Here is a 20943-nt window from a genome sequence, read left to right on the forward strand (position 1 = left end):
GACGTTCAAAATCAAGGTGTCGGCAGGGCTGTGTTCCCTATGAAGGCTCAAGGGGAGAATCTTTACTTACCTCTGCAGGTGCTGATGGCTCCAGACGTTCCTTGGCTTATAGATGCAGAATCCCGATTGCTGCCCCCATCTTCTCATGGCCTTGTCCTGTGTGTCTTTCTCCTCTTTTATCTCTTCTGAGAACACTTATCATTGGATTTAGGTGATCTCAGCTGAAGGATCTTTAACTTAATTACAAGTGCGAAAGCTCTCCTTCCAATAAGTAACCATTCACAGGTTTTAAGAAGTTGAGGTAGACATACATTTCAGGGGAAGTGGCACCATGTAACCCACTGCAAATGTGAAAGCATTTTCTACCCCTCAACAGATGGCACTAAGTGCACATACTGTACAGTTTTATAAATGTGGAGATTAGGATTACATTTCTGTTTTAAGTGTTAAACTTTGAGGTTAGGTGTTACTTAAACAGTGCTACATCTTTCTGATGTAAGAAAAAATCGCACTGGACTGAACCTGTAGTGTTATCATTTCGTATATCAATTCTATCTGTAGCTCTCTAGCTCTCATCATTGCAAAACCATTTTCCAGTTGGCTAAAATGGATTGGTTCAGGTGCAAGATACACTGTAAAAGCTACATATCTCTTCAAGAACTACTTTTGTATTCTTTTATATCAATCATGGCTTTTCTGAACACTGATTTGTACCAGAATTTCCCTTCTCCCTGTAAAGGTATTCATAAGCCATCTCTAAGGTACAGATTAAAAGTCTAAAATCTACTTGCTGTTGTGAAACCGATGAGCTATTCATAGAAGCTACTTGATCAGAGTAAAATGTTTAGTGAAGTGTAGAAAATCTGTCTGAAAATGGTACCTGTCAGTAATTGGCATCTAGATTTCTCATCGATTATTGACATGTATAAAAGAAGTATATGGAGGATGTGTTTGCATATATAATGAAAGAGTTGTTTATATTTAGAAATTTTTAATTCATTTATATATTTAATAAGTCATTCAAAACAGATCTCTGTTGCCTACATAGGTGCACTCTGTATAGTGTCTTTGGCATGTCATGCATATGAGCAACTCTTTCTACCTGGGTCATGTCATAAGATGTATTTGCAGAATGGGAATTTGGAAACTGTATATTCAGTTGGTGGTAAAGTGTTAGAATTTTTTTTTTTTTTGAGAGGGCATCTCTCATATTTATTGATCAAATGGTTGTTAACAACAATAAAATTCTGTATAGGGGACTCAATGCTCAATGCACAATCATTAATCCACCCCAAGCCTAATTCTCATCAGTCTCTAATCTTCAGAAGCATAATGAACAAGTTCTTACATGGTGAACAAATTCTTACATAATGAATAAGTTCTTACATGGTGAACAGTACAAGGGCAGTCATCACAGAAACTTTCGGTTTTGATCACGCATTATGAACTATAAACAATCAGGTCAAATATGAATATTCATTTGATTTTTATACTTGATTTATATGTGATTCCCACATTTCTCCCTTATTATTATTATTATTATTATTTTTAATAAAATGCTGAAGTGGTAGGTAGATGCAAGATAAAGGTAGAAAACATAGTTTAGTGTTGTAAGAGAGCAAATGTAGATGATCAGGTGTGTGCCTGTAGACTAAGTGTTAATCCAAGCTAGACAAGGGCAATAAAACATCCACGGATGCAGAAGATAAGTGTTAGAAATTTTTAATCACTATTTAAACTAATAACCAGGTGAAAGGAACTGGTCGTATGATATGTCTAGAATAAGGTATAGGTTTATTTTATCTTCTTTATAATGGAAAAGGAGAAAGTTATTTCTTTACTAGACTACCTTAAAAGTCAATAATGAAAACACAGACTGGAGCTTTAAAATAACAAAACTTAGGAAGGATTGCATGTATGTAGAAGCTGTTGTAAGGAATAAGTATAATGGTCTGGGTTTTGTAAAAACTGAGCTATTCTCTGAAAATTACTGAGCAATGTCCATTTATAACAGGATAATACCTGTAAATTGAAAGACGTATACACCAAGTGGATTCAAGTTAAGATGGTATCAGAATAGAATCCCTTTTCTCAGTAAAAAATTAGAGAATGTGCCTTGAGCCCCCTTTATTACCCTAATGTGCCTTGTGTCTTCTGGTCTAGGATCCTTCCATTTCTAACCAATGCATTATATGTATGTATTCTCTTTCTTACAGTTCAGCAGAAGAGCAGTTTCACTGGCAATCACAAGGTAAAATACAGTTTTTTGATGAATACTTACATGTAGTTCTATTGATTAAATTTCTTGTCAACTTTAGGGAAAGACTTATACACATGAGTATGACAACACTGTGGTGCTAAAATTAAATGAAGCTGTTGTGACAGCTAACAATTTCATGACAGTGAAGTTCTCTCAGTTACCTAGTAACTTTTATGTTCTTCATGAATATATGGAATTAACTGGCCTTGGCTTTTAATACTGGTTAATCAAAGATTCCTCTGTGATAGCTAATGAGAACTTCATGGAAGTAATATCTTAGGATACTTGTCATTATTAAATGATATAGCCCAAAGCTTTAATACTAACATTACCATGTGTTTGCTAATCACTTTAAAATATTGTATTTCAGATGGTCAAAAAGACATCGAAGATGAACTTACGACAGGTCTTGAGCTGGTGGACTCCTGCATTAGATCACTGCAGGAATCAGGAATACTTGACCCACAGGATTATTCAACAAGTGACAGTAAGTTGCACGACAGTTATGCTTGAAGATAATTTAAAATATAAGAACATTATTCCATTCTTTTTTCTAATATAATTAGCATCATGAGCCATATCTAATAGGACTTCAACCAATATTTAAGCTTGTTTTACCCATTTCACTCTACTCTCATTTATTTACTTCCCCATTACCGACCCCCAACTTACATTAGATTATAAACTCTCTCTGAAGTCAGTAGTTGGCATCTAAATTTCTCAACAATTACTGACAGTGAATCTCTCCACCATTTCTCTGGTATCCTTTCTAGTATCTAGACTAGCATGTTGTATGAGCTCATCATATATTTGTTTAATCAACACACATCTGCTTTAAGATTCACTGCCAGTGATATACTCATACAGATTGTTGTTGTTAGAGATCTTAAACAGTACAGCAATTATATAACAAAATAGAAAACCATTGATACAATATATGCATCCCATTTAGTATGGGGCTATAGCACTATGCAATAACTCCTTACATATCTGTATTTAACTGTCTTAATTGCTATAATATTCTCAACAGAATATTTAAAAATTTATTTTTCTCTGTTTAATTATGGGTTTTACAACCTGAAATGGCTGAAGTTTAGAAATGAAAGTGCTAAGTTGAAATAAGTCTCATTTAATAAATCATAAAATTCTCTTGACTTACATTAATAAAATCCCACAGAAAGCTAAAAATTAAATCATTAAAACATATATCACCATGATAATTTCTACATCAGAAATCAGTGCAGCATTTTATTCCTTAATTTGAAAAAATAAAAGTCCTTTGAATACCCAGAAAGATTTGCTATATAAAAAGAAACTATAAGAATAATATAACATACTGATCTTAAAACTATTTAATTTACATATTAGTTCATTGTTTCTATAATCTTTATAATACTACTCTTAGGATAACATCATCATGAATATCCCAATTTATTTAAACCCACATTCATCCCCTCCTTAACACTTTGAATGTAAAATAGTTGATTTGTGTTATCCTTGTTTTCTGTATTTTATATTTTAAAATGTAGGATTGTTACCTCTTCTCTATCAGAGTCAATAACTATGTTTCTCTTATAGGGGTAGTCATAGTTAGAATTATAGTTAATCAATATTTGAAATACATGTATTTTTTGGGAGTCAGGAAAGCATAGATAAAATTGTGTATCTTGTTGGGGGGTATTTTCGATATCTCATTTTTCATACAATATTAGAGAAACACATTTGGTTGTGAGTTTAGGAGAGGAGATAACCTTTAATACATGGGAAGTGCAGAAAAAGAGATGGATGAGTAAATGAGAAGCAAACAAATTAACATAGAGGGGATACATGTATCAATCTAGCACTACAGGTAAGCATGCTGAATTCTTAGAGAACAAAAATTCAAGTTTGCAATAAACAAAGACAAAATAGTCATGCAGTATTTATTCGAGACACACATATTAATTTTAAAAATGTTAAAACTAAATGAACAAAGAAGTGACAGCAAAGTAATGAACACAGAGTGGGACTGGAAAGACTAATGTGAGGTGAGGTGGAATTTAATGCAAAAGCATTAAGCACAGTATCGAAGAAATCATGCAGTGAAAGTGTCTCATAAAGATGCAGGAAACTCATATTAAAATCTTGTGAACAAGTATGCACCAAACCACACATCATCTGAATATAAAAAAAAATTATTGAAAGTGAGAGTAGATGAAAAATATTATGAGCATTTCAATGTACATTTCTAAGAATGAGACAGAATCCTAGGAAAAAAAGCCACAGAGAGTTGGAGTAAGTAATTAACAGTCCTTGTATTAAATAAGCTTTAAAAGTTCAATCCATTGAAGGATAATATATATGTTATATATGTCCAAGGAAAATTTTAAAACCTCATCAGCTGCTAGATAGTAAAGACAATCCTGAAAATTAGAAAAAATGGGAAGGCCATATTCTTTGATAAATACAAGAAAATTAAAAGTAAATGATAAAGTGATAAACAAAACTGTATTCACATTAAAATTAAGAAAATCCATGAAAATGGAAGCAAGAAAGCAAATCTTTTTTTAAAAAACTGCTTAAAAATCAAATAAAATGGCTACATTTTATAACAAAAACATAAGAGTATGGGAAAAAACTACATTCAGAGTAAATCTTAACTTTATTATTAAAAACAAAGGACAAAAAAATGTACACATTTTTGGGAAACCTTAAAAAGAGCTAAACAAACTAAAATGAACTAGGAAGATGGGAATAATAAAAGCAATGCAGAGATACTGTAAACTAAAATAGTAGAAGAAATAAATAAATACTAGAAGAGAAATAAATTAAATAATAAAGTGGATAAATATATGAACACTCTTTTACCCTTAAAGTCAACTAGTAATGTTGACCTTTCTTAATTGAGACACTCTGCTACGTACTAGAGACACGGAAAGAATTTCTAGTGTTCACTTTTGTTTTTCCGCCAAAATGTGCTCAAAAATAACCTACAAAAAAGGTATCTTTATTAAAGGAATGTTAAATACTCCAGTAGATTTTTTTGGGGGGGGGTTTTGGCATGTATGTGTTAACTGCTGAATTTTTGTTTTTCAGAAAGATTAGGTACTTCATGTTATTATGTACCAAGTTATCTTTTTAAAGACTCCTAGAATTTAGTTGATTGTTCCTTTTGTAAGGCCCTGCTTCCTTGTTTGGTAGGAAAAGAAATAAAGCAAAATAACCCCAGAAAAACAGGTGATGAAAACACCACCCCAAAGCTGTATCCCAAAGTGCCGGGACACCAATGAAATAAATGCAGAGTAGTATTATTCCTAAGAAACATTTTCAGAGTCACTTTGAGACTGAATTGAGTAAAATTTAGGAAACGAATTTAAAAATTCTGAGTAGGTCAAAGTTTAGGAAACGAATTTAAAAATTCTGAGTAGGTCACTACCATTTGGGGGATCAACTGTTGCTAATTTAAATGTTTGGAAGGTCATGAAATAAAAATATCTGGACTGAAGAGAATATAATTGAGGGACTATTTACAAAAAGAGTGGGCAAGATCAAGGGAACATCCAGTGCCTGGGGAGGTACTGGGAGTAGGTACAGAAGAAGCCCTTCCCCCCCTTGGCCCTGAAGGAGAACTCCAGGGGTTAGTTAGCACCAGCAGTCAGGGTGGACCTAGAATGGGTCATGTGAAGTGAAATAGGCCAGGCAGAAAGACAAATATCATACGTTTTCACTTATTTATGGAAATTAAAACAAAATGAGCAAAATAGCAGTAGACTCCTAGACACTGAGAAGTGACTGGTGGTTACCATGGGGGAGGGGTTGGGCTGTGTAAGTGAGGAGGGTGAGTGGGATAAGGAGCTCAAGAATCTCAATCATAATATAAATTAGGCACAGGGACGGAAGTGCAGCATAGGGAATATAGTCAATGATTCTGTAACATCTTTTCTGTGTTGACAGATAGTAACTGCACTAGTTAGGGTAAGAATTTAATAATGTGGGCAACTGTTGAACCACTGTGTTGTATACTAGAAACCAATATAAGAGTGTATGTCAACTACACTTCAATAAAAAGTAAAGACACTTGAGAAAAAAAAAGCATGATGGGAGCCGAGGAATAAATAACCTAACCTCTCTTTCCTCCTACCTTCTGATGTCCTTCTCGTGCCTGCCACTGACCAAATCCAATCACAAACCAAAAGGCAAAGAACCCCTGTGATACAGTCCATGGCAAAAAGGGCAGAGAATGAATATGGGGAGCAAAGAGAATAATCAGCACAAAATTCTGCTCAATAGCAGAATAACACACCATGTTTATGTTCTTGATATATAAACTTAACAAATAGGTATGTAGTGGCTCTTTGACACATTTCATATAATTAGCACAAGCCCATCAGATTCTGCTAAACCCTTGTGTTTCTGATCATTCAGTGGGTTCATTAGCTAGGACAGACATGAAATAGCAACCAGTCTTAGCCCCTGAGTGCATAACACTTAATTTGTTCTGTTTAACAGATTGTTATGCTTCTTCCCCAGGTCTGATTAAAATAAAATTTAAATCTTACTAAACCCATCTTCTCGACCCTAGGGCAAGGAGTAACTGCTCTACTATACTGACAACAGCGTCATACCATTACCAGTGTTTCCCAACACTTTGCATTTTTTAAAAAGTGCTATCCTAAACAGTATGTAAATCACGTGTACAATCTGGGCTCTCCCACCACTATTTCATGACTGCTGGCTCTATAATTTCAATTCTAACAAATATGTGTCACAGAGTCACTAGGAGAATTGCTGTTGCTTTAATGGGAAAAAAACAAGTTAGACACAGAACCATTAGCTTCTCACAAATTGTACAGCTTGACCTCATTTGCCCTGGACCAAATACATTATTTAATCTATGCATTCTTGGAGATATAAACTCAGAGATAAGGGTGATTATATCTTAGCCAAAAATTAACAGAAATTTTTGTCAGTCAAAATCAGAAATCAAATGGACAACTTGGGAGAAAATGACTTAAATGTTTATAGAGATTGTTCATTTGTTTAAATATTGTATTTTGAAATAGTAATTACTTCTTTCTGTAGCACATTGACAGACTGAAATTCCACCATAATCTAGAAAACCATGTTCTAGAAAATGTTCAGTAGGAAGAAAATCTTAGGAGATTATATTCCCCCAGAAGTTAAAGCTGCCACTGATCATGTAAGTCACCTCAATACCAACTGACGCAATCACATATTAATATGCTAGGTTTTTACTGTATCACTGTAGGTACAGGTAGGTGTTATAGTCATTCATTTTTTAAATGTATGTATTAAGTACTTAATGGCAACACAGAGAGTCTATGCCTTATGGCATTCACATTCTAGTCAGAAAAAGGTGAAATTCCACCAAGCTAAATAGTGTAAGTTCAGGTAAATAACTGCTATAATGACAAAGCCAGTAATGGGTAGCGTTCTCAAAGTGTACCTCTGAACCCTAGGGGCCCCCAAAACCTTCTCAGGGGGTCTACAAAGGCACCAATTTTCACAATAATCATATGGCATTATTTGCCTTTCCAAACTTATTCTCACATGAGAGGAAGAGGGAAAATGAGAGTCTCACACCATGAAAGTTCAGTGGAGGGTTCCAGAAGCTGCATGGTGCATGATGGCATCACTGCTGTCTAATGGCTCATGGAATGTGTGTCATGTAGACTTCTGTTTCCCACTTATAATACAGTAAATAGCATTCTATATTACCGTATAAATACAGGCTCTTGGGGGTCCTCAAGGTATGAGTGTGGGAAAGTTGTGAGACCCAGAAGTTTGAGAACCACTCTAGTTTTGAGTGGGCCAGAGTGCTCCATTATGAGAAGGTATTTGAACAGGGACCTAAATAAAATGCACAAGCAAGCCATGAAGATGTCTAAGGAAAAGCCTGTGATTTGTGGCATCAAAAACTTGTTTTTATGCTAGTGTAGTTTTATAAATTACAGTGTTTTCAGGATTTAGCTTTTGAATTTTGTTTTCTTCCAAACTGATTTGTATTAATTTTCTCCTTTTCACAATTGTCGATGGGAAATATGAATCTATTACCTTTAGATCTTGATTTATAAATAAATATATAATTATTTTCCTCTCTTTGAGTTATTTTTAAACAGTAATAATTTAATTTAATGTTAATGGCAAATAACCTAGAGAAAAGCTCTACAGTGAAATGGTTGGAAATTTGTGTGAGCTATAAAAAAAAATACCATTCTGTGATCATAGCATCATGTAAAATCCCAAGCACAGTAAAATTCTTAAGCTATATGTTTTAAACTAAAGTTATACATTTGAGGGGTTTTTTTTGATAAATGTCATTTTGCTCATTTCACTCCATTGTCTGCAGATGTAAGAAACTAAGTGAGCTACTGCATCGTGCAAATGCTTTACCAATCTTCTGTCCATATACAATAGTCAGACTTGGACAAGTGTACTAATTAAGCCAATAACATTCATTGGATCTGAATCAGTTTAAAAACTAAATGAGTACTTCTCTGTTCCTGGGACCATTGCAGTTTTAGTTTTCACATAAAGCATTATTACCATAAAGCAGTTGATCGGAAATAGATATTCTGGAGACAGAAATAGAATTTAAAAACACACCTGCCCATACAATAACCACATCACTCAGCTTCCCTGCGTAACAAACCCCTCATGCCTTTTAGTTGGTTAATTTTAGCGATGGTGCATAGGCTGAACCACTGTTTTCAGGGAAACTATTCCATGAAACTCAGGAGCTTTTTAATTTACTAACAGTGAAGTTTAGAAGAAAATAACTCATTTAGCACCACTAGCTGCGTCTTATTCCAAGTAGGCCTGTAACTAGACAGGTTTATCTGGAACCCATAAAGAAGAAGCTGGTACCATACATGAAACTGACCAGTAGTTAAAGGGGGAAGTCAGTGTTTTTATTTTGCAGAATTAATGCTGGTATGACTGAAGTGCTTTGATCTCAATTTAAATCAACTTGGTAATATTACTAATAATTGATATTTTTTCTCATTGATTTTATAATTTGAAAGAGCCCTTTTGTGCAGATATAATTTCCACCACCTATTTCCTTTCTTCTCAATATTTTCTACAAAAAAAGATGTAGATGTAAAAAAAAAGATTCCCTTCATGTTGCTTTAAGAATTTACTCCCACTTAAAATAAAACAATATGTAACCTTCAAATTATTCTTACCCTTCCACAAAGATTGGATAGCAAGAGGGTGGGAGTGAGTGCAAATTGTCTGGTAGTTACAAACACATGTGAATCTTGTTGGCATTATTTTAGGGTTAACATAAAGATAAGTTGTTATATTGTTTTAAAAGAATAAGTTTAACCTAAAAGTAAGTAAAGAATGTTTCTAAACTTCCTGACTAATGTAAACTCAAAGTTGTCCTAAAATGTCTGTCTCAATGTGTGTGTTTATTATTCCTTGATTGTCCTGAATTAACAGCCTCACAAAATCTGCATTGAGCACCTATTCAAGACAATGCCTAGTTCTAGTTATTGAATATTTTAATGCGTTCTTATTAATAACGTTTTTTCTTTTAGAGATAAAATGATCCTTTGGAGTTAAATTGATGGCTTAATTACTCCCTAGAGACCTTGTCTTGGGCCTGAGGCTTCAGCTTCCACTATGGATGATTTCGATAGCTACATCTCGGTCCTAAAATTTCATTTACATATAACCAAACTTTAGACTTGGAAATTATTTAAGGCCTAGAAAGATGAGGTTTGTTAGGTTATGGTAGAGCCAGTATTAAAACCAAGCATAGAGTCCCTTTCTAACTATGTGAATTCTCACCATCTCATCCCACTGTGTAAATTTAAAACTAAGCCAGCCCTTCACCAAAACATGGAGGCAAGACCCCATCATACACGTCTCCTGCCAATCTTTCCCTGGGGAATGCCACATGGTGGAATTTCTGCCTTTGCACACTCATTTAGTAAATTTTTGCTGTTCTCTTGGACAATATTTGTTGTGTTCAACTAAGCAGATCAGAACCAACAAAGCCCAATAAATCACCTTAAAACTTGTAGAGGCAGAAGGTGTGCATGTGATTATGACAGCACCGGACTGTCTGCTCGGGTTTCTCTGAAGGACTACTGCGCTGTGGGAAGTTCCCAGGCTCCCGCTGCAGGGCGGCATCATGTCCCTGCAGCGATCAGTGGCAGAGCATTGAGTCATTTGGGGATCTCCTTTACTTTCTGTCCACTTAGTCACTAGGCCCCGATGAGCTTTTCTCTCAAAACGGCTCTTCACTGTGCACCTTCCTCTCCTTTCTTAATGCAGCCACTATCCCAGGTTAAGAGTTGCTCGGTTTCTACAGGTTTCCTTTCTCTGCTTGCACTGCAGGAATGTGCTGGACCTAGTCTCTCCAGGATCTAAGCCCACAGTCCTGCTACTTTCACCATGAATATTCAGCATCTCTGCTTTCACCCTGTCACCCTCCTTCTAGAGAACCTGTTGCTGTGTAATACTGTACAAACCCTCTGTTAAACAATTAAAATTCCTCAGGGTCTGTTCAGAGTGTTAAGGTGACATGGTGAGGGGAGGGTTAAATTTCTCTGGACAGTCAGGTATCAGGGCAGGCTGCATGGAGGAGGTGACATTTAAACAGCACTTTTCAGTTTAAAAATGAGTTTTCAGGTTGACAGACAAAGGAGTTTCAGGCTGAGGGAACAGAGAACATTTTCTGTGTCATCTCTTGGCTCTGACACTAGGTTTTGTTTGCTTTTGTTTTTCATTTCAAGCAGGCTGTTTTAATGATCTATGCCTTGATTGTCTCATTTGCAAAATGAAAGCTCTCACACGTTGAAAGAAAACGTTAAGTGATATGTGGGACAGACCTGTAATAAGGTTTTCAGGACAAACAAATCCCAATCAAGGTTCTCTTTTATCAAACCATGTGGCTAGCAATTAGATAATTAGGTAATGATACTAAGAGCTAACATGGTATAGCAGTTTATATTTTTTCCAAGTACTTTCACATCCATTATTTCATTAGGTGCTCAAATTTGCTGATACTAAAATTTGTAGAGACAGAATAATGAAGTGTGGTTAAGAACACTGACTCTGGGGCCAGGCTGCCTGGCTTGCGCATGCACCTACCATGCTGTGTGGTCTCAATTAATGCAAACTTCAGTCCTGTCAACATAAATGGGGATGATGGTATCTTCCTCACTGGGATCTGGTTAACATTCAGTGGGCTAATTGATGTACACTGCTCAGGACAGTCCCTGGAACTTAGTAATCACTCAGCAGAGATGAGCTGGCATTATTGTCCCCATCATCATCACCTGTGCTCCTGTAAACCTGAGGCACACTTGACCCTAGGTCTGCTGAGTGCTAGTCCTGGGTTTTTTTTTCCCACACATGCTCTATTGGCATGATTGTGACCTAAATAATGACTCCAGAATGCCACATTGTAAGCCTCTGGACTTTCTTGTGATATTGCAATGTATGTAGTTTAATTAAGGTTTACTGTTTTCTGGGACTGATATTTAGCTAAAGCAACCAAGAATTAGCAATTCCTGATGAAGCCTCTTTAAATGTGTGCAAATGGAGTGAGTGGACATGATCATGAAAAGTCTAAAATATCTAGCTCATTTAAGAAGAAATGGACTATATGGTGTAGGATATGTGTTAATATAAACTGTAAGTGAGTCTGAATTTTTATACAGAAAATCAGCCTTTCAACCTTTCTTCCTGCCAAGGCTGATCTCTCACTAGTGGTGGGCAGCAAGCTTCCCCTACCTGCAGCCCGGAGTGTCTAAGGAGAGGTTCCCTGGGGATGTTTCACAACCTGAGAAGTGAAGATTTCTCTTGCACACGAATTGACTTCTATTTAGGGAAGAATTCTTCAACCTTAAAATGTTGATGTGTACATATGATTTAAATGGTATTTTAATGTTAAACAAGCATAATTCCTGACTTGGAGATGGGAGACAAAAGATCCTTCATTTTACCAAGAGTAATATGGACTTAACTCCTCCATGCCTCTGTTAACGCTGCTAAGAATAACGAAAAAGATAAAAGCACAGTTTTCTTCACAGTTTGCTGTGTGGGCTGTAGCCAATTCACATATTTGAAAACATGTTGAGATATTGGTATTATACTCAAGAGGCTCCAAGATCCATGGCAGGTTTCATGTCCCTCAATTCTGTCGTTCCCCTGGAATTGCTCCCCTCTGTCCAGTTGGGACTAGTGTGTCTTGATCAGATCAAGGACATATACTCTCCTGAGTTTTATCAGTTTATCAGAAAACAGTGCCATCTCTTCTTCCTGGCCCCCAGGGCTGAGTCGTTCTGAGCTGAGCACAGATCCCTGGGCGCAGTTTTGAGGACTCTCCCTCCTCCTTGGGGAAGGTCTAGAATGGTCGAATAAGTCACTGCGCTGTGACCCCTTAGGCCACTATCTTGGCAGTACCCATACCAGGATGAGGTTTCTGCTTTCTGTAACCTAAAGAACATTATGATCCACTGTTGCTCATAGTTCAGATTTCCTCTGGAGCCATTAATTGCATGAAAGGAACATTCCAGCTCACTAGATGAGATTTTAAGGCCCAGTTTCTTCCTCTCCCCACCCATCACCCCAGAAATCCTCTAGCGTCATCCCCTAGCATCATTCCCATCCCCAGAGGATACACTTCATACCCTCAGGGGTGCACATGCCCAGTTTTACCTCTAGCCTAAGCCAGACTTGATGGAAACTCAAAAGTCCTACAGAGAAACAATCATAATTTAAAGCCCAAAACTATAAATGCTTTTGAAATCTCTGGAAAATTTATATTTTCTCCCTCACTGCACAATAATGTTAAAGCTAATGAAGAGTTAGTTTTATGTAAATTTTACTTTTATTACAAAGTAATTAAGAATTGTCCTATAATTTTAACCTTTTTCATATTCTCACGTATCTAAAATTGGAATGAATAAATGCCATTCATTTGAAAACCTAGCAAGCAATGGAAAAATCATTCTAAATGCATGCCATGTTTTGACTGTTGTCCCGACTGGTCTGTCCTTGCTAAGTGATGTCAGTGTTGTAACATTATGATATATTGTTCATTGTTGGCAATTACCTTTGTCAGAGTACATCTAGGTTTCATGCTTGAAATGTGTGAACAAAGTAATGAGATAGAGAATCTTGGTCTGTTTTTGTTGAATATTGATCAAGTACACAACTGAGTCTATAACAGATGAGAAGATTTGATTATTTCATGATGTATATTTCAGGAGCCCATAAATCATATTTTTAATTGAAACTCCTTTGAAAGGAGACTTTAAATTTGCCACCTTATGATCCTGCATGGACAGCATTTGTAGGTTTTGGGAGAGAATTTAATGAAACTATTCAAAACTTTAAAAAATTGTTGACTTGCTAAGTCCCTAGGCAAGAAAGTTCATCAAAGCCAGGTCACACAGCTTCTTTAAAAGGAAAATAACCAGGATGTGCAACTCCTTTGTTTTGCAGAGTGTGTTAATCTCTTTACATGAAATTAAAGATTTTATTTGATTTCATTTCATTGACATTTCCAAAAGTCTGTGCACTGTTAAATCTGTTTCAGCTTCCATGGCCTTGGAGATCATGAAGTGAGGGGGACGTGGCTGGTGCAAGCCATTATGTCAGGGTAGCTAAACTGAGAGACGTAGCCCTAGGAAGTCTCAGTGGGAATCTGCCCATTGTCAGGTAGAATGGTGACCACTAATCTTAAAGGGCCTTTGCTTTTCTTCTGTTGAGCTGTGATGATCTCTCAGAGGGTGGAGACCAGGGGGAAAGTGTCAGTTGCTCCCAGTGCCTATATCCTCCCTCTCCTCCTTGCAGTTAGTCCCCTGTCTGCCTCTTCCCCAATCGCTGGTCCCCACCCTCCTCCAGAGGCCCTCCTGTATCTCAGCCTGCCATCCCCTGGGTGTGAGAGACCACCCCCTGACTCTGTCTCTGCCTTGAAGTTCCCTCCGCAGCAGTGGGGACAGTACGATCCTGGCATCCAGAATGACATTCCGAATCACTCCGCATAGAGACACCGTACATCTGGTGTTGAGGCCTACAGTACCATTGGTGTGGATTAAATGCTTCTTTGCAGGCCATTGCAAACTTCACCATCTGGGATATACTGTTTTCTTGGGAATCTGTTTTCTAAATTGCAGTGAAAAGGATTACATTGTACTTTTGTTATGCCCTTCATGTTGAAATTGAGACTAGATGGGGACGTTTTTATTTTCTTGCTTGACTGTTTTCCAGAAACTGTGTAGGTTCCAAACGACCGAGTCTTACCTGCATTAGTTAATTGGCTTATTATTTGGTATCCAGAAATGAAAAGGTATTTTTGCATTATTTAGGCATTACATTGAGAATTAGAGGGAAAGGGAAAGTCATAAATGAGAAAGTTTATGTGAACTGATGTTTTTAAAGAGAGGACAAATTTTTATGCAAAAAAACAAAATGGTCCATGTCAGGGCCAATCAGTGGTCTCATTTGAAATATTAAGCCATGCTCTATTCTGTGAAATAAAGAAGGAAGTTGAAGTTTGCTCACACTTACAAGAAGTGGTAACTATTGTCTGAAACAGCATAGAGGGAGATTAAGGATGAGATAACGATTATACCATAGTCTATGTGTATATTATTACTTTCCATCAAAAAAGAAATGACTTTATACTGTGATTAAGATAACATGTGTTGCCAAGCACCCCCCACTCCAGCTCACACTGCTAAACCCGATCCCTCAAACACATGCAGTGGGAAAGAGCAAGTCTACTTCCATTCCTAAAATCTTCTAATTCCCAAAATAAGTATGAAGTCTGATTAAAGAAAATTCTCTTAAAAAGAAAATGGGCAAACTCTTGCAGGGATCCCATCTAAGTAGAATGTAAGAAAATAAAACACAGTTTCTTATACAAAGTATAATTAAAGCATCAGGCAAGGAGCTGATTCTCATTTCTCCATTACTTGTAATTTCAGCCACATTAGAGACAACAATTTTAACACTGTATCCTCTCTTTGTTCTCCTACTGTGTACTGCTGCCATGGTAAAGATCACTAGCCGTCAGAGATCACATGAGATCAGGGTGAATTCTACATTGTATGAGGAGCTATTAATATTTTAAATGGTATCTACCCTTCAGGCATTGAGGCATTACATCACTATTTATACAATAGAATTTGTCACTGATTGGAAGGTTTCAATTGTGTTAGCATCCTGATAAGTAGACGATGTAATTATATTAATGCAATTAACATGTACCAAAAGGTAGATTTTACATTATTTCAAATATTTCTTATATTGTCTGATCCAAAAATAGCTATTTGATTAACCAATTTGTCTCATCAGAAATTCTTTATGTAGGTCAGGATGAGATCATTTGAAAGAATCTACTCTTCTGAGAACTTTTAAACCATCAAAAAAAAAAATCTCATTTAAGAGCTGGAGTCGAATTATATGGCCATTTTAGTTCTCAAAATTCAAAGCATAGATGGCTGGAATCATGTGCGTGTGATAATTCTAGGCTACTCTCAATAAATAATACATGTCATTTCTGCTTCACTGGGGCTGTCACTTACTGCTCTAAATGACTTTCAACGCAGGGCCCAGCCTGCTCTCCCAGACTGCACTTCAGCTCAATTCCAAACCTGAAGGGTCCTTCCAGTATCCGGCCAGCTACCATAGCAACCAGGCCCTGGCCCTGGGTGAGACGGCCCCATCGCAGCTCCCCGCCCGCAGCACGCAAGCCCGAGGTGCCGGCCAGAGCTTCAGCCAGGTACGTGGGGGAGAGGGGCCTCTGCTGTGCTGGTCCGTGGGGACCCGCCAAGGGGAACCTGCGGGGAGCGGGGCTGTGAGGAAAGCATGGCTTTCCTCTGCCTTTCTTACGCATGCCCCACAACTTAGGAAGAGTGTGTCCAGGGCTGTGTGTGAAGGCAATGAATAATAAAATACTATTGCAAAGTAACACTGAATTATAAATATATTTTCTTCAGGAAAGTCTGTGAATTCTTCATGCTCTATCTACCTTGCATATACGTGTCTACGTGAATGTGTGCGTGTGTATCTAGTTACTATTTCTGTGTCTATATGTGATATAAATATGACATGCATTCTGAGTTTGTTGATGCACCTGCAATAATTTTTTTTCTTCTAAAGAAAAAGCGTGAGGTTATTCTTTGGGGTTAATTGTATAAAGGAACATTGTAGAAATGCATAATCAAGTATATGAACTATTCTGAAGGTGACTTGATTAGTTTAGGAATAGTTACACTTTGCTGAGTTAGATTTTGAAATGCATCCTTAATTGTTTCTTATAGTTTCACTGCACAAATTTATTAACTGCAGTTAAAATTGGCTCTTGGTAAAAAGAAGTGGCTACTAACCTGAAATTGTTTTCAAGAAACATGTAAATGTTGTGATAAATATAGCATTTTGAGTTAGATAATTTTGGGGTGTAGACTATACTTTGTCAACCCCCCCAGAATGAATATAGTGGAGGGCTTTCTCGTTTTAAGCTATTTTAAACTTATTTTCAGCAGCATCAGGGCCTTTTCATCTCTGGGCTTCTGCTCCTATTCCCACATCCCTGAAGGTAGGTGTTCCTTAAGCTGATGAGCCCAATGTCATCCTTTCTTCATATACGGGGCAGCACTTCAGCCAGGAGCCCTTCCCCAGCTGTGCTACCCACACGGGTTCCTGTAACAACCAAATGCATCTCTGACACCAGTTTATTGTTATTATTCATCCATCATCTTTCCAACTAACTGAAAGCTACTTGAGGGCAGGGCCATTTTCATCTTTCATTAGCAGCCCCTCATCATCCCCACCCACAAGAAATGTCTGCAGACAGAGAGGAGGCTAGGTGAGTAAGGTGACATTGTATAGTCACCATGAGATACTTATTTTAGATGCCATGGGCATAAGTAAAGCATAAGCTGAAAAGCCTCAATACATTCAATGATTGAAGTTAAATTATTGTCTCAGCAACATTTTAGGAATATGGTTGCCTTCTTCAGACAGCACCGGAGAGTGGTAAATAACATACTTCACTGAGAAGAAGGACTGTCCCCCCAGGGTGGCCAAGGGCATGACCCCAGTTTGGGTTCAGGTGGTGCCTCCCACTTGGATGGAGAAGTGAAGATGGGGGTGCCCCAGAGGGAAAGGACCTCAAAGTCATCAGGTCCAAGCTGCAGACCAACTGCACTATTTCCCAGCTCTGGGATCACTGCTCTTTAAAAGCACTGGTCCGTTCTCTCTCCTTTACAGAAATGCAAAAGGATACATGAGGGAATGTCTAAAAATGGTTTTAATTTATTAGAAAAACTTGTTTGAAATAGTCATGCATTTATCATATATCCAAACTAGTATTTATTGTTTCATTACATAAGAACATTATATGATCGAAATATTAGGTGATGTTATTAGCATAACAAATATGATTGGATTTTTTTAATCTAACTTGGTTTTATGAAAAGATGAAATGGAAGCTGTATGATTTCTTTACCTAGGTATGGATTTTTCTTTTTTCTCAGAAGCATCTCATTCTTGAAAAGAGCAATTTTTCTTCTTCCCATCTACAATGACTCTCTTGGGCTGTGAAACAGGGTTCATGGGGGGATATACTCAATTTTGAATTCTTTGGAAGCAAACAAGTGGATTACAACCCTTCTTTTATTCATATATCTGGCCATATTTCTAAGTCCATAGGGGCACATTCAGAAAGAAGGAATATTTTGTACTCAAATTAACCTGTGAAAGGTATGAGTTTAGCATTTACCAGTTTCCTAGAACTGCCAAGACATGTAGCTAGTAAAATAATAAAGTTCTACCTCCTTTATTTTTATCTAGAACTCATTTAATGCTCATACTTGGCTATTTATCCTAAATGTCTAAGTCCCCTGTAAATTGAGTTGAAAACATTAAGTCAAATAATAAAGTATCAGTATTCCCCTAGCTGACATTTATCAATATCAAATGAAAAATCAGTTAACTTATCAACTTACCTGTGAACATTTTGGAAGCTTAATTCACACAGAGCTATGTAATGACTAGATGTTAAATCAAAGCTCTCTTACTGGTACAATTAAGAGCTACCATTTATTGAGCACCCAGAAGTATGTTTTAAATGCATTACATGCATTGAACACCCACATGGGGCTGTACTATCATCTGCATTTTAAAGATGTGAAAACTCAAGCTCATCATATTTAGATAAGTTGTCATGCACCATTTTAAGGTAGCAGTAGTAAGAAGGGGGACAAAATCTTGACTGAGTTGAAATCTTATCCTTCTGAGAGAGAGTGTTTCATAAGTTTCCTTGTATATACTAACAATTTCAATTAAGTGCATTGACAGCTGAACCTATTAAGAGGTCTGTAAGTGTTGACAAGCAATGTGGTGATTTATCTACTTCCATGTTGTTCAAGTTCGACTCCTTGGAGTTCATTCTGTCATCCCTAATAGCCATTGGAGTAAAATAGCAGAAGCTGAAAATGACAGGATCAGGCTTCACAGAAAAGTCCACTTTAAAATTTAATCAGAAAATGTAAGTAGGTTGGAAAGAGAGCAACGCTATGTATTTGAAGTCATCAGTGTTATAATTGTAGAAACCATCTATAAATGTGTATGTTCAAGGTGCAAACTTGTTTGAAGCAAAGGTTACTTCGTTCTCATTTACCTGGCAGGTGGATGGGTGAAGAAGTCTGAATATTCAAACCAGGGGGTTGTTCTAATCCATTGATTAAAGGGTTAATGCTTTTAGTGAATATCCTGCTTATTTTAGCTAAGTGGTGGATATTGGTACCATGACTTGCTTTTAGCTCTGTGTCCTTCAGTATGAAAGGCATGTGGTATTGAACACCGCATGGGACCTGTGACTTCAAAACAATGTCGGAGAGGTGTTGAACAAGTAAACCAGTATTTTTACTTTGCATTTAGGGTTATACCCAGAAAGCAGGGAGGCCATATCCCATTCCAATAATGTCTCGTTTATGCAGATTATCTTGGGAATCCCTGTATTCCAGTGGCTTTGCAGGACTCTGTGACATATTCTTTTCCATATTCTGAATGGTGTTAAAGCTCATTCCATCAAGGCTAGATTAATTTTTAGGATCTCATGTAGCCATAAGGTGTCAAAGGGCTAGTAATATTCAAATTATGGCTAACAATTGACAGTCCAAGTTAATAAGGTTAATAATCAATCAATACAAAAATAGATCATTTTTTTGTCTAAATATTCTGATTTCAAGTTAAAAAACCTCTAGTATATTCAACATAATAAATGTTTGTTGAGGGATTAACTACTGGCTGTACACCAGTGCCTGGTGATCCATGCATAATCCACATTACCTATCATATGGGTCTGAGAGTAAAACTAAGGGTCACAAAAATTGCCATAAAATATAAAATTCTTGAAAACTATTTTCCTCAGACTGTAGGATAAGTTCATGAGGCTGGGCTGGAGGAAGGTGTAAGATCCTTCCTGACAAATTCCAGACCTTTTGGGAAGTAGCATGAGCCAATTTGCAGTATTTTTCCCTGTCACCAGTACTCTGCTCAAATACCCTGCAAGCTCCCACCCCAGCCTCTAAACAGGCTGTGAAAATTATTACCCCTCTGTCCCTCCCTTCTCCTCCAGGTCACATTGCCTTTGTGTGGCTTTGGTGAGTTACCCATTTAGGATAGAGCTGCTCTTCCAGTTAAATTTGTATATTTCTGGGATCTTCTTTAATGCATTCAAGATGTTACCATGCATCTGTGGGATGCCATGAGCTGTTGTATATGCTTGGGATGAAATAATAACAAAAACAGATGTGGTCCCTGTCCTCAAGGGACTTACATTCTATCGGCCACAGTGGGGACTCAGAAGACCAACACAATGGATACGTAAATTGCATAGTTTGTGGAAATGAGTGCAGAAAAGGATAAATAGGATCCTAAGTGTAGGATGGGATGTAGGCCTGTGGCCTCCTGGAGAAGGTGACATTTGAACAAAGCCGTAGAGAAGAGAGAAGCAGCCGAATGGCTGTCAGGGGCCAGCAAACATAATGGCTCCTTGGTGGGGTGGCCTGGCATGCTGGCAGAATAGGAAAGCGGCTGAGGTGGCTGGAGCTGGGTGCAGGAGTTTGCAAAGAGATGGGAGGCCCAATTGGTCATTTTGAGAATCTTGTCTTTTATTCAGAGTGAAAAGAGGATCTGGTAGGGAATTTTGAGCAGAGGCAAAGTAGTGCAGGAACTGAAACATTTACGTGTTCAAGGCATCATTCTGTCATATTGTATATAATACCCTGTGGTGAGTTGATGTAAGTCTGTTTCTTCCCCTCAGATTGCCTTCCTACAAGAGCAAAATCCTTCCAAGTTTATCTCCATATCCCAAGTAACTGGCCCAGAGTTCACTGAATGTTCATCAGGTTTCTCAACTCCCAGCCTTATTCTTAATAATCAGACTGCACAGGCTGTGAGAAGTGAGTGGATGGAGAAGTTGGTGCTCCCCAGGCTTTGTCTACTTCTACTCACACACAATTTCCTCTGGATTATATGAAATGCTGAGTATAAACCTATTGACATCGAAAAACCACTCTAAAAATCTTGGTTTCTCCCCATATCCAGGTGTAAAGTAATCTAGCCAAGCATTCTGTCCCTCAAAGAAACAAAATATGCAAGAAATATGGAAGTGCACATCTATAAAGAGCCCTGGCAACATAGTGCAG

General features: G+C 37.3%; 1 protein-coding gene across 6 annotated transcripts in view; it reads left to right on the forward strand.

Annotated features, from left to right (window-relative positions):
• Positions 1-20943, forward strand: part of CTNND2 (catenin delta 2) — a 947950-nt gene that overhangs the window by 542295 nt on the left and 384712 nt on the right. For all 6 annotated transcript variants that reach the window (XM_036896685.2, XM_036896686.2, XM_036896687.2 and 3 more), the window contains 3 exons: positions 2217-2251; positions 2631-2747; positions 15838-16010. In XM_036896685.2, the coding sequence (XP_036752580.2) occupies positions 2217-2251; positions 2631-2747; positions 15838-16010 (325 nt within the window). The remainder of the gene's footprint in view (positions 1-2216; positions 2252-2630; positions 2748-15837; positions 16011-20943) is intronic.

This window comes from Manis pentadactyla, chromosome 2 (genome assembly GCF_030020395.1).
Source record: "Manis pentadactyla isolate mManPen7 chromosome 2, mManPen7.hap1, whole genome shotgun sequence".
Taxonomy (NCBI): domain Eukaryota; kingdom Metazoa; phylum Chordata; class Mammalia; order Pholidota; family Manidae; genus Manis; species Manis pentadactyla.